Genomic DNA, 14,391 nt, shown 5'->3' on the forward strand with positions numbered 1-14,391 from the left:
TCCTGCATGCACACGTGCCTCTGTCTGTCTTTATGTCTACTGAGCAACAGAGGAAGTCAGTAATTGTTAGCAGCGGCCCTGAAGGCTCAGCTCACGAGATTCTCATTGCCGTGATTTCTATGGCCGTCGTTTAGGTGAGGCAGAGTGAGGCGGTGTGTGGACCTTCCAGCCAGTGGTCACAAACAGGCCTATTGTTGTAGGCAAACAAGCCACAGAGTCCGCATGATTCGTGGCAAGATGTAGATACGCGTGGTCTCTACTTTATGTCATCTATTCGGCAAAATCAATCCTCTTTTGGCAAGAGTGATGAAAGAATTTGGTTTGTGATGTTTGCGCCAAGGTGAAAGTAAACTCACACCCTGACTATTTTAATAACCGAGACACACCTAGTCAGACAATGCTAAAAAATGTTACAGAGGCAGGAACAGTTTACAGATTAACCAGTCAGTCATTGAGAGATCAAGAACAGGAGGGCGATCACACAACTGATTATTATTCACACTTTCATTATCATACCGTAATTAGCTGGGTGGACAGGGCATCTCTTCACTATACAAAAATGTGTTAATAGACAAGCTAACATGTGGTCTTTTTATAACATGTCATATCAAATTACTTGTGGACAAAAATAAGAGGGACTCTGAAAGAAAAACCCAAGTATTGATTTAAAAAAATATATATATATTTTTTTTTCAATTAAAAAATGACTTTACTGCCTGCTTTTAATTACAGTTGAGCCCAGTGCTCAGTAAGTATTGGGGATGGGGCAGAACACCTCAGTCTGCAACAATGTGTTTCACAAAAGACTGTTAAGACGAAAGCAGATCGCATTCACTAAAGAAAGAAAACTGCGCACCTTATTTTGTAAATTTGGTGCCCTCTGGATCTGAAAACAATCTCATAATTTCGAGATTGGTATCTTATAATAAAGTTATTATGAAATATTTTCTTGTAATTATGAGGCAGTAAGGCATGATTTTGAGACACTGAAGTCATAATTAGGAGATAAGGTCTCCAGTTTCTTCATCTTTAGGGAATGCAGTGTGCTCCCATAAATTTTTCATTTTGGGTCATATAAATAAGATTGGCTTGACATTTCAGATCTGTGTACTGCTCTAATCTCTTTTCAGTGGAATTTGCACATAACATGTTACATAGATGCGCCTTCAAAGGGTTTTTTTTTTTTTTTTTAAATTTCGGACAAGGATTTTTCTGACACAATTTGTATCTTAATTTCAACAGGGGATTTTGTTACGGCCTCCCCCTTTTTTTTTCTCCACAAAATGCCTTCTTGTCTTCTTTTGAAAAAGCGGAATATGTACAACTACATTTGTGTTTGTGGGAATACTCGAGACGAGTATCTAGTCACAGTTTGCCTTCTGTCTCCTCTCACCACCAGTCCGTTCTATGGGGAGGACTTCTACTGTGAGATCCCACGTAGCTTCAGACACCTCTCCTTCTACATCTTCGACAGGGACGTGTTCAGGAGGGACTCCAGTATCGGTGAGTAAACAGCTGCTCTGTCTGTTTTAAACTCTAAATGTTGTCACACCTAACCCTAACCCGGCTTGGAAGACGAATCGAGACTTTGTTTGATTCATGGTGAGTGTTTGGAAGGGGAAATAATAAGCCTCAACAGACTTCACCGGGATTTTACAGCAGTTAAAGCACGCCAGGTGGCGTATACTTTTATGAAAAGGCAGTAGTATTGCTGTTGTGTTATAAAACAACAACATTTTTTTTTAATGTTTACTCTATAATTTATGTAACATTTAATGTCTGGATGCACTTCACACTGTCTTTTCAAATATATCCTGTAACCAAAGACTTTTTTAATGCAACAAAACTCTATGTGTGTGTGTATATATGTATTTATATAAGTGTATATATATATATGTGTGTGTGTGTGTGTGTGTATAAAAGCATTAATATTTTAATATTTTTCCTTCATATCTCTGAGTTCATCTAATGAGTTGTTAAAGGGGTCTATATGCAATGATGGAGACATTAGAATGATTATTGCTACATTAATAGTGATATTTGGGTCACACCTTGGGATTTATTCATTAATTATTCATTTTTTGCAGTTTGCCAGTTGCTGGACACTATTAAAGGGATAGTTCAAGATTTTGGGAAATATGCTAATTAACTTTTTTGCCAACAGTTAGATGACAAGATCAATACCATTTTAATGTCTGTATCGTAAATAAAAGCTTTTGCCAGCAGTTACTTTAGTGTAGCAGTCTTGAAACAGCAGGAAACTAGTAGCCTGGCTCTGTCTGAAAGTAACAAAATCCACTTCCAGCACCTAAAAAGCTCTTTAATTAACACATATCTAGTTGGTTGCATACGAGAAATTAAGTGTTTCTTCGCTTTGATTTTTGTGTGGATTAAACAAACAAAATATTTTTAGGTGAGGTATGGATTTTATTGCATTCATACAAGGCTAGGCTCACTGTTTCCCCCTGTTTTGAATCTTTATGCCAAGCTAATCAAGTGCTTGTTCTTTAGCTTCTTGTACCACGATGCCACATGAGAGTGGTATCGATCTTCTCATCTAGCATATTTCACAAAATGAATTATTCCTTTGGTGGCAGTTAATGGCCGTTTTATACACTTCTAGTACTTAAAATGTTTGTGTCTGTTTGCGCGGATGTCTTTCATCTGTTTTATAAGGTGTGTCAGTTGCATATTGGTGGGTTTATATTTGTTTGTCTGTGCATTTGCCTGTGACCACTGACCATAAACTGAATCTTTCTTTGGGTGTAATTTGTACCTTAAACTTTACCACTGCTCCTGTTTAGGTGTGTGTGTGTGTATGTGTGTGTGTGTGTGTGTGTGTGTGTGTGTGTGTGTGTGTGGGTGGGTGGCTGGGTGTGTGTGTGTGGGTGGGTGGGTGGGTGATTGTGGGTGTAACTTGCTGATTTCAGGGTCATTTCCGGACAACTGACAGCACACTTTTTTGAGTATTTCTGCACTAGGTGTCTCCATGCATTAGAAAGAGACTGGCTTGTGGCTTTACAGTACATGAACAGGCATGCAAGAGTGTGTGGGTGTTTTTTGGGCATCTGAACACGTAGGCATTTTAGGAAGCGTAAAGTGTGCTATGTTTTCATCTCATTTGTCTTTGTTGTGTGTTAATATGTGCATAGGCAAGGTTGCAGTGAAGAAAGAGGACCTGCAGAAATATCATGGCAAAGACACCTGGTTCCAGCTACAACCTGTCAGTGCTGACTCAGAGGTGCAGGTCAGTGCAGAGAGAAAATACACACACACACACACACACACACACACACACACACACACACACACACACAAAAACAAAGCGCTCCCTTGTGTAATTGCCTTATTCTTTGAACTTTTTGAATTTCCCCTAAAAATGCAAACTCAAAACTTCCTCTGTTTACTCTTGCCTTGATAAATTCAGTATTATATGATTTTCCAAGGCACTAATTCCGTCAGTATAACAACAGTCATGTCAGGTGATCCACTTTGCCTTTTAACTCAAACAATGTTAAGCTACAATGAATGAAACTAAAAACGTCCTCCAGAATTTTCACATTAAAAATCTTATAGCCTTTCCCTTATAGGCAGGCTTTTAATGCGAAAAAAAGTGGTGTGTTTTGTTGATGGTAATTTAGCACTGATCAGAAGTACGGCAAAGAAGAAACAACCGGAATTAATTAAAAAATAATTTCTGTTAAAAAAAAAAACATGACGGATGAAATACTAGTACTGATGAAATTAGTGCTGTGGAAATGTGCATTGTACAGAATTTAACGTGAATAATTGTAGTACGATACAGGTAATTCCACCCCGCTCAATGTTTTTTAGTAGAGCCCAGCTTCTATTTGTCTGTGCTGTCCAATATTGGAATCCGGCTTTTATATGACAATTTACAGTATGTAACTTCTGAAAGAAGAATCAACACATTCTTTTTCCTAAAAATGAGTCAAAACCATAAAATACACCCTACAGGTTTACTTGGTCCAGCCTATGGTGGCTAAGCTTAGCTAATGTTAGCGAACTTCAGATGAGATTGCAGTTTAACTGACATTACTGAGTCTGCTTACTGACTTTCTGACAGTCACTCTGCATTCTAGCATTTACTGGTATCTTGTCATTGTCACTTGTGGCCACAGTATTTTTTTAAAGGATAAAAAAGGATTCCCTATAAGTAAGGCAGGGGAAAAAAAGGTATTGTTTTTATTTTTGGTGCTGAAATTCAGGTATTGTAAATGGACTCGTATCAAAAAACTTCTAACAATACCCAGCCCTAGACACTTCCCCTGCATACAGCATATGCACAGATGTATATTTTTGATGGTGTGTCTGCATGTTAATGTTTGAGGCAGGGCAGAACCCAAACAAACACAGCATGTGTGCACCTGAAACATCTGAGCCTGCAGGGTCAAAGTCACCTGGCGCTCTCTGTGTATACTGTAAAAACCGATGCATTCACCCCCATCGCAGCTCAGTTTGTCATCGGCCGGTCAAAGGGTGAGCACTCAGCTTTTACCGAAATCACTATATTTTCCAAATTCTCCCTTGTCATGAATGAATGACAGCTGGCTGTGATAGAGGGTGAAGTATGTGTTTGGATCACAGGTTGTGCTTTTGATTTGCTGTTGAATAATAATAATAATAATAATAGGGTATCACTGAGTGTTACAGAAATATGCTCATGGAGGTAAACGCAGGCCGAGACAAATCATTCCCATTGTTTTTGGGAATATTGGGAGACAGTCCTGACATGCTCACTTTTAATCTCAAATGTCGATTGTTCAGTGTCAATGTCTGCAATTTACTCTACTTTTGTGTGACTGTTTTCCTTGACCGCACACACCTGATGGTCAGAGCTGCACACCCTTTTTCACGTTGTTGATGTTACTGAAATAAGATGCCAATCTAGCTACAGGCTCGACGTCTCAAATGCTGGGAAAATCAATTTCCTTGCGCAGCAGTGTGTGTTGATCACTGAGCAAAATGGACAAGTTTTCAGTCTTCTGCTGTTCGCGACAGTGCTACAAGTAGAGGACAGTCTGCAGGATTCGTGGACGCATTTAAAAGTGAATTTAGAAGCTTTTTCTGATTGTCAGCTGTTTTATCTGCCATGCATGTAGTGTCTTCCATTGGGTATTCTCAGCCACTAATAGACAAGGTGAGAAATGAATGTTATCGTGCATAATAATTTATATTTGATCCAAGTTTTGGAAAAAACCCTAAAGACATTCTGAGCAATCAGTGTATTCTTAGCTACAGAGATAACTGTATTAATTTTTGTTACATTATTGCTTTCAATGATTCATTTATAATTTCTGAAATATTCCAGTAATCAGCTATGCAGTGCGTTTTTTTTGCACTTGTCCTAAATACTTGATAATACATGTGCAATATTTCCACTATTCACTATTCAGCAGTCTCACTCACCCACATGCATGCACGCACAGTTAGGAACGCACACCCAGCACATAGTGCCACACACACACACACACACACACACACAGAATGAGCGACACAGTGAACAGTAACATCTGCAGACAGATGGGTGTGTGTAGCCCTGAAGCAGGGATCTGAAACAGAGACACATTCATCCGAGGAGCCGGGGAGAGGAAGGATGTGTGAGAGAATGACAGAAAAGAGAGAAAAGCGAAAGAGAAGGATCAAATGAAGTAGGAAGATAGAGTGTCTCTCTTCTCTTTTCAATAGAGGACGCATTGTTTGACCTGTGTGCACATGTGTAAGTGCGTGTGTTTTGTTCCCTCTGCTTGAATCGGCCAGAAAGAGCAACGCCTGTGAGTTTGCATACTGATGCTGTTAATTAAAGGAGCTTTTCTAGACAGCTGCACCACTACACTGTCATTATGTCATTAATCCAATCACTTCAGAGGGAAAATAACTTCAGCATGACGTTCAGGGTCACAGCTATCTTCATACAGTGTCTCTGTTGGTGGAGGGTTGCCACTTTTTCATGTTTGTGTGTTTTTGTCTTGTACGGGGATTTATCAAAGAAGAATTATTGTTTATCTGTGTGTTTGTGGCTCATGCATACCCACTATGGATCAGCAGTTGAAAAACTGTTTCAACTATTTCCAACCTTACACAGTAAATACAGTACATAAAATACACAATATGATATATCTATCACTATAAATTTGTGGTTTTGATTTTTGGTAGTACTGGGAGAAAGGGCTATTAAATCTAAGAACAAAGCATCTGGACTCTGCACTGTCCAATGAAAACCACGTATGTCCAAGTTTGGCTAATTGTCTTCTCAGACAACTTGGAAGGATTACATGTTTTTTATGAGTTAAGACTTGTTTGATTGTTCATGGTGAGAGATAGATTGTCACCAAGGCTAAAGCAAGTTTGAAAAGCTGACATTTTGGATTGGATTAGGTTGCAGATCGTTGTCAGATGCAACTTTTAAGTCACATACGCACTAAACAAAGTGGAAATAACGTGGTTTTTACTGGATAGCGACCATCCTGCCTATCACTGGGCACCTGGCTGTGTGCTGAAATGTTCATGAGACCTCTTTAGCACCCAGAACGTTGAACTTTCTCTAATCTTATTCGAAAAATATGTGATGCATAAATAGTGTCTATTTGTGTGTGTGTGTGTGTGTGTGTGTGTTATGCAGGGAAAAGTTCACCTGGAGCTGCGTCTGAGTGAAGTCATCACAGACAGCGGAGTCATCAGCCATAAACTAGCAACACGGTGAGGCTGCGCGCGCGCACGCACACACACACACACACACACACACACACACACACACACACACACACACACACACACACACACACACACACACACAGAGTACTATATGTCACATGCATTATGTTATTTATACATAACAATACCATTCGCTATGTTTAGATAAGAAAAGAGAGAAGAATTTCTTTACCAAATCCTGTCGCACTGGCAATTCACAGCTTTATAATGATATAACTGATACTTTTTATAAAAACTACAGTCAAAACATACTGTAACATCCTGTCGGCTGATGTCACTTTTTTAAAAACAAAGTAAATATTAAATAATGATCAAAAAGGTAAACACAACCCAGTGTTGAAGGCCGTGGAAGGTGAAGGTGTGGTTAAAAGTCTGGACGAAGCCTCACATTTGAGAAGCTTCTTTTCTTTCAGCCAACTAACTGATTAATCAACTGATCAACCATATCTGCTCCAGAGCACTGGTTGATTTTTGGTTTGCCTGGGAAAATAATGAAACTGTCATGTAGAGTGGAGGTGTATAGGAGCCCAACAACTTTTTTTTTCTCCGGGGCCCCTCAGGAGGTTAATCCAGCCATAACCTTTAAATTAAGATTATTCTGCCAATTAACAAAAACAGATTCACATCAACGTTGAGCCTGGCCTGACTCCACATATGTGTTGATGTGGACAGATATGACTATGAAGTATGACGATGACCTCGGTGCAACGTGCTTTATTCCCCTTCCAGCTTTTTGTTTAGAGTCAGTCTCCTTTTGAATGAGTAAATCAATATGTTGTGGATGTGGAAGTCGTGAAGTCGTAAATCCGCTCTTACAACGTTTCACCAAGTGTGCTCGAGGGTGTTGTCGTGTGATGTGTTAGTGTTTTCAGGGGATCGATGATATGCATATGGATGGATTATTCTATGTATATGTGTGTGTGCTTGTTTGCTCTCCAGCTCGTCTTCTGTAACAAGCAGCACTAGAGTCTGACGATGAGCCAGCGTGGCTCCATTCCCGGAGCACACTGTGGGTAAGGAGCTTAGAGCTTAGAGCAGGAGGTCATCTAGTAAGATTTCTCTAGAAAGACACGTGTATGAGAGAGACGAACTGTGTCCATTCAGCTCTACAGATCAAACTAACCAACTGAAAGAAATGGCACCCTACGCACCACCACGCAGTTATCTTTATTTACAGCCTTATACAAGTCTTGGGTGAGGAAAGTTAAGTTGGTGTGAACTGCAGCTCCATCCACAGTGTGTTCAATATCTTACACAACTCATACAACCTCAGATGAGATTTGTACTTTAACACGTCTTTGTAGCGTGGGAACTTGGAAATCCTGCTCTACATCCACATGGACGCCAATATCTTCTCATGGCAGTTTGATAGCATATACATACATTTTTTTTATAAAAAACAAAGACATTAGAACATGTAACTAAGTGCCTTTATATAAGTATTGTACTATTTCTATTTGATGCTACTCTCTCAACTTATAAATATGATTCTCTCGTTTAGATTTAACTATGAACAAGTCATTGTTTCAAAGAAGTTCTCGCACACCATAAAGTCTTAGTGACAGTTGCATACTCGCATGCTACATTACCCACAATGCAACTCAACCACTGACAATTCAGTCGGAGATTCAGGTGTGTTATGTCAGTAGCAGCTAATGCAGCCTCGGGTCGCTAGCCTCAAGCAGAGAGGAGAAGCGGGCTACTTAGGTCTGCTAAGCTCACTTCTTTCTAACTCCACACCCGCAAATTTTTTTATATTCAAACTTGTAGTCTTCAGACCCAACCGCCGCCAACTCAGGTGACATCAGTTGAGCAAAATATTTGATTTAATGCCGCTCACTCTGGAGTCACAAAAGGCTTTATGCAACTTGCTCACAGATGTAGTACTCCCCAAAACCTGTAAGCAGACCTTGATGTGTAAAAAATTAGTAAATATATGAATGTAATGTAACGTCTTTAACTTGTAATAGAGTATTTTCACAGTGTAATATTATGTAAAATAACTAAAAACTTTTTCCACCACTGGAAAATGCCAACAGACTGAAATGTGGCTGGTTGTGCAATACAATGAATAACATCTGATGACAAGAAGCATCTTATAACAAAACACATTGTTCACTTTTTTGAATAGTCTGCCTTCAATGACGTTGGCTCTTAATCACTTCTGCTTTTTGTGTGTGGTGTGTGGTGTTTTTTTTTTTTTTTTTTTTCCTCTGGCAGGGGGTGGGCAGACAGACGACTATGATGTAAATCGTTTCCCTCTTTTTTGAGTGAAATTGTTTTTGACAGGAGGACGTGGGGGCAGAAAAGAAGCAGATTAACCTAAAATGAGTAATCTAGAATAATACAAATAAGTTTTCCTCTCACCACCACTGTCTGGCACGTCAGAGCTCACAGCAGCGATGAGAGAGAGAGGGCTGGATAGTAGGCCAAGCAGGGGTTATATAAACAAGCTTATTGAACAGGAAGCTCTCTGGCATTAGTGATGCTTAACCCAGCCCACTCCTTATTCCTTATTAGGAACCTGTGTGTCTGTGTGTTTGTGTGTGTGTGTGTGTGTGTGTGTGTGTGTGTGTGTGTGTCTGTGTGTGTGTGTGTGTGTGTGTCTGTGTCTGTGTGTCTGTGTGTGTGTGTGTGTGTGTGTGTGTGTGTGTGTGTGTGTGTGTGTGTGTGTGTGTGTGTGTGTGTGTGTGTGTGTGTGTGTGTGTGTGTGTGTGTGTGTGTGTGTGTGTGTGTGTGTCAGCAGGATGGTGCAAGCCGTTGTTTATGTGTCAGTTCAGTTATGGGCAGCGTTGTTATTTGCTGTGTAATTCATCCTGCAGTGTGACTAGTGTTGTGTCACCATGACACACAGGAAGTGGTTCGTCCTGCTGGGTGTACTGTCCTGTTTGGGTGTTAATCCCCTTACAGCATGATGTCATAGGGCAGCAGGGTTAGGGATAGATGGATAGATAGATAGATAGATAGATAGATAGATATAATGAGTTTAAAATATTCTAAATACAGTATTTTGTTACACAGTAAATTAAGCCACATAAATGTATACAAGTGTTATCTATATAAAGTATTAGTTCTACTGCAACATTAAAATGGTGCTTACATATAAACACATCAAAAATAATAATCCAATATTAATATAATATACATATATACATGTAACAATGGCTGAGCCCATTTTGGCGGTAAAATAAGTACTTTTACTTTTATACTTTAAGTACATTTTGTTAATAATACATACTTTTACCTTAGTAAGGTTTTGAATGCAGGACTTTTACTTGTAGCGAAGCATTTTTTTTAAATTGTGACATTTCTGTTTTTACTGAAGTGAAAGATCAGGAGACTTGTTCCACTACTGCAAGTGAAACACAGTGATATCTAAATTATTAACATCATCAAGAGCACACACATATAAGTCTGTCACCTGCACAAAACCCACAGTAACACGTGAAAGCACTGACTCTACCTATAGATTGCACACCAGTGCTAATGATTTTTTAGGAGTCTTTAGTGCCTTATTAGACAACATTATACATTATAGAAGTTATGTTTTCTTTGTGCATACTTTCTACCACATACACAATTTGAAGACACATATGTCAAATTAAAGCATAAGTACAATATAATATGGGCTATGGATTAACATATACAACACACTGAATTGAATAATAAAGTATGACAGCTGAAACAAAATACACACATCTGTCTGCTGTACTTAATCTCTACAGTGTATGAAAAAGCAGACACTTAAAATGCCCCTCTTAAATACATACACACCTAAAATTGACTCGAGGCCATTTTCACATGCTGAGAAAACTCTCAGAGAGCACTTAACTTACTAGCAGGTACCCCCGTCGAGGGAGTGATGTACAGTATTAATGGACCCGATGTTTTATGCCTGTGAAAAGGCTGAAGTACTTGATCTGATGTGCTCTTCGGTTGTAGGATATGGTCATAAAAAATAAATATATAGATAATTACAGTGTGTGGTAATGTGTTGATTACTTGCATCAAAAATAAAAGTTCATTCAAATAGATATTTTCACTGTTTCACAGATTTTTTTTCAAAGTCCAAAAGGGAGTTAATTTCCACCGACTATGTGGATATTTTTGGATACTAAATGTTTTTGAACTTGCTGGAGCTAAATAGACCTTGGTCACTGCAGATGTTTTTAATTTTTGTTAGTTACATCTGCGTTTTTCCTACTGTGACAAGGCAAAATGCCTGTAAAAAATTATTATTATTGGATGGCAGCCATAAGATTCTTGTATCCACACAAAAGCTTCGAGTGTCATCTGTATCTACTGCAAAAATATTTAAAGAGTAGGATTTTAGATTATTTTTTCAAAGTCTTTAGTTTTTTTATGCATTTATGAAAGAGGGATGCTTATTTTTGACAATTAAGGAGTACAGTTTAATACCCTATTAACTAAATGTTGTGTGGCAAGGGAGTATGGCTCCATGTGTGCATCCTTCCAAAAGTGTGATGAGATTTCTATTGATTTGACCATCAGTGAGAAAGAAAGAGAGCATCATACCTCACCCACACCTCATCACTGTGATGGAGGAACTTTTCAGAGTTCTGACTTCAAACTAGAAATCTTGAAGTGAAGAAAAAGCAGCGTTAAGCCTTTTTTTTCACCACCAGGAGGCAGAAAGTCTCCAAAACAAACTCTCAGAATCATGGCTGCAGAGCAGAGTTGCAAAGTGGGAGGGGTTATTTCTGGCCTCCCTGGAGCTGTAAGTAAATGTCCCATACGTTTTTTCCAATAGAAAAAGACAATGTCTTGTTTGTGAATTGTGACTGGAGTTAGACGTTAACCATGATTCTGAAAACAACCAATCACCAAGCTTGAAGTTCTGTCACGTAAGCTGCTGACAGCAAGTAGAAGCTAAAGATGACAGTGTTGAGGAAACTGAAAAGAAATCTATACCTCAGATAAATTCACATTTCAATTCTGGGTCATTTATGGCTGAATTCAGTGACTATGGAGGCTCATGGGTATTGTAATATTGAGACACGTATACCATAGCAAAATTAGGATTTCTCATGATTTCTCATGATTTCTCAGAAACAAAGTTGAAATAGTTCAAACTGGTGGTCATAAAATAAACCTATAGGGTCTTTACATTATCTTGTGGAGTCCTGTTTTTCTTTGTTCAGTAACACTGAGGAAAATTTTGAACTGGAAACAAAAAATGGGGAAAAACAACCAGCGGCTCCTTCCACTCAGTAGCTCTATTATCATCCCAGTGAGTCAGGTTTCTAGTCAACTGATAATGTACAGGTCCAATACTGATGTTTTAGCGCTTTGATCTCCACCAACTCCACAGAAAAATATCTGTCTCTTATAAGCTGCTAGATGCTCAACTTTATTATCCACTGCCTCAAGCTGGGCAGATTGCTCAGACTCAGCAAATCTTCCTGTTCACTGGAAACATCTTCCTATTGTTTTATATTGTTTAGGAGCGCTGATGAGAGCAGGGAGCTGTCTGTGTGGGCCGCTGAGGCTAAAAGCTTTCCTGAGGTGCAGGATTAGGTGTCATTTCTCAGTGGTCTTGACAGTACTGGTGACCCTTTCAATTAATCATTTGATTAAGCAATAACATAGAGCTTAACAGAGCTTTGAGAGTCCTCTGGGACAATATTCAGATTACTTTGTGCTGCCCCCTGGCAATTGCATTTGGAGATCTTTTTGTCCTGTTCCTGTTTTTTCGTGCTGACATTTCCCCCCCCCTTGCATAAAAAGAGCTAAGCTAACTTAGTGAAGTAATTGTATATATTTCTGAAATCTGGGGGGGGGGGTGCATTGATGAGATCATGTGGTACTAATGATGCATCAAAATTAGCACCACATTAATGTGGTAAACAGGTGTGTGTGTGTGTGTGTGTGTGTGTGTGTGTGTGTGTGTGTGTGTGTGTGTGTGTGTGGACGCAAGTCTATGCCTATACAGTAGTGTGCTTATTCATTAATGCTTGGTTTTATATGTGTTCTACAGAGTGTTGGAGTGTCAAGGTCTTCCAATCGTCAACGGCCAATGTGATCCCTACGCTGCTGTCTCCTTACTAGGACCTTCAAGGTCACGATTTCACCACTCACCACCCACAACTTGGTTTTTATCATGTTTAACTCTGGATAAACCTCGGATTTTACCTCTCTCTCTGCCTTTTTGCTTCCACAGGTCAGATGCCAAAAAGACAAAGGTGAAGAGGAAAACCAACAATCCACAGTTTGAGGAGGTTTTCTATTTTGAGGTAAAGGTTTCCTGTGTTTTAGTTGTTTAGTTTAACAGTAACATGTTTACAAATGTGAAGGTGTGTTTTCAAGTTGGGGATCAGTCAAAGCCGGAAAGATATTGAGGGTTCATAAATACACTATATGGCCAAAAGTGAGTGGACACCTGAACGATGCAACCATATGTGATTGTTAAATATCTCAATAATATCCATGGGGATTTAAATGCTGCTGTCACGCCTTTGGGAAGGCTTTCCACAGGATTTTGGAACCTGGCTACAGGAATACAGCCCCACCTAATGGGGTAAAACATTTGTTTTTGACCTCACAGCCTTGTCCACACGGGCATTGCCAAGTTAAAACACTAAAGTGCCCTCCTCAGAACTATCACACTACGAATATTGTTCTTCTGTAGCATAAAGATCTCTCTTAATTGGAACTAAGAGGCTGAGCCCAACCATAAAAAACAGCCCCAGACCACAAGTACACACGAATAGATGGAAAGTGTTGTCTACATACTTTCGACCACATTTCTGACCAAAGAGAAGTAGTTTGTACAATATGAAATGGTTGCTTACAGATGTTTTCACTTATTTTGCCGAATCAGACTCCCACTCAGTAGCATATGGTGTGCGCAGACTGGGCTTGATTGACATCTCTCTGGCAATCCTATACCCACAATGCAATTTATAAAGTTTACTAACAAAACAAAAAGTCAAATAATGTTTCTCTGTCATTTCCGGCCAATACTTTCTCTCCTAGTTTTACATTTTTTTTCTGTTTGCTACTGTCCATCCATCCGCTGTCTTCCTTTGCTTTGCTCCTTAGGTCTATTTTCTACTCTACAATGTACTTTTGCTTTTTACCTGGAGAAGCTGTAATGTTATCATTTTCATAGGCTGCAGTACAGAAGTTACAGACACAAAACCAGGTATCTCAGGTTCCTACGTATTAAAATTTGGTTTTTCACCAAATTCAGACAGGATGTTAAAGCTGCAACTGGAAGCAAAAGAAGCAACACGAAACACTGAAATTGTTTGCAGTGTTTCTTATTTTTCCAGATTGTCTTCTTAAAAACACGTCACAGTTAATATTTATTTCGTAATTTAATATTTATAGATATTTTTTGTACACTAGCCCACTCAAAAACTCCCTCTCATACCAGTAGCACTGTAATTGTTGAGATTCATGTGATAAAAGTTAAGAAAAATTAGCAAAAGCAACTGGAAACAAAGGATTGCAGTGTATTTTTTCTGTTATTGACGATTTAAAAAAAATGTCAGATAAATTTATTTATATTCATTAGTTTATATTTATAGATATTTTTCATACACACATACACAGCATCCCTTTCACACTGCCCCCGTTAACCCTCGCTCATCAGCAGCACAGCTCTGACATTTTTGTTTTGCTCCTCCCTCT

The 14,391-nt window shown here is 39.0% G+C and overlaps 1 protein-coding gene across 2 annotated transcripts in view; it reads left to right on the forward strand.

Annotated features, from left to right (window-relative positions):
- rasa3 (RAS p21 protein activator 3) overlaps positions 1–14,391 on the forward strand; it is a 50,823-nt gene that overhangs the window by 18,210 nt on the left and 18,222 nt on the right. For both annotated transcript variants that reach the window (XM_040130075.1, XM_040130084.1), the window contains exons 3-7: positions 1,400–1,503; positions 3,153–3,247; positions 6,644–6,720; positions 12,734–12,814; positions 12,917–12,989. In XM_040130075.1, the coding sequence (XP_039986009.1) occupies positions 1,400–1,503; positions 3,153–3,247; positions 6,644–6,720; positions 12,734–12,814; positions 12,917–12,989 (430 nt within the window). The remainder of the gene's footprint in view (positions 1–1,399; positions 1,504–3,152; positions 3,248–6,643; positions 6,721–12,733; positions 12,815–12,916; positions 12,990–14,391) is intronic.

Source organism: Xiphias gladius, chromosome 1 (assembly GCF_016859285.1).
Source record: "Xiphias gladius isolate SHS-SW01 ecotype Sanya breed wild chromosome 1, ASM1685928v1, whole genome shotgun sequence".
Classification (NCBI taxonomy): domain Eukaryota; kingdom Metazoa; phylum Chordata; class Actinopteri; order Istiophoriformes; family Xiphiidae; genus Xiphias; species Xiphias gladius.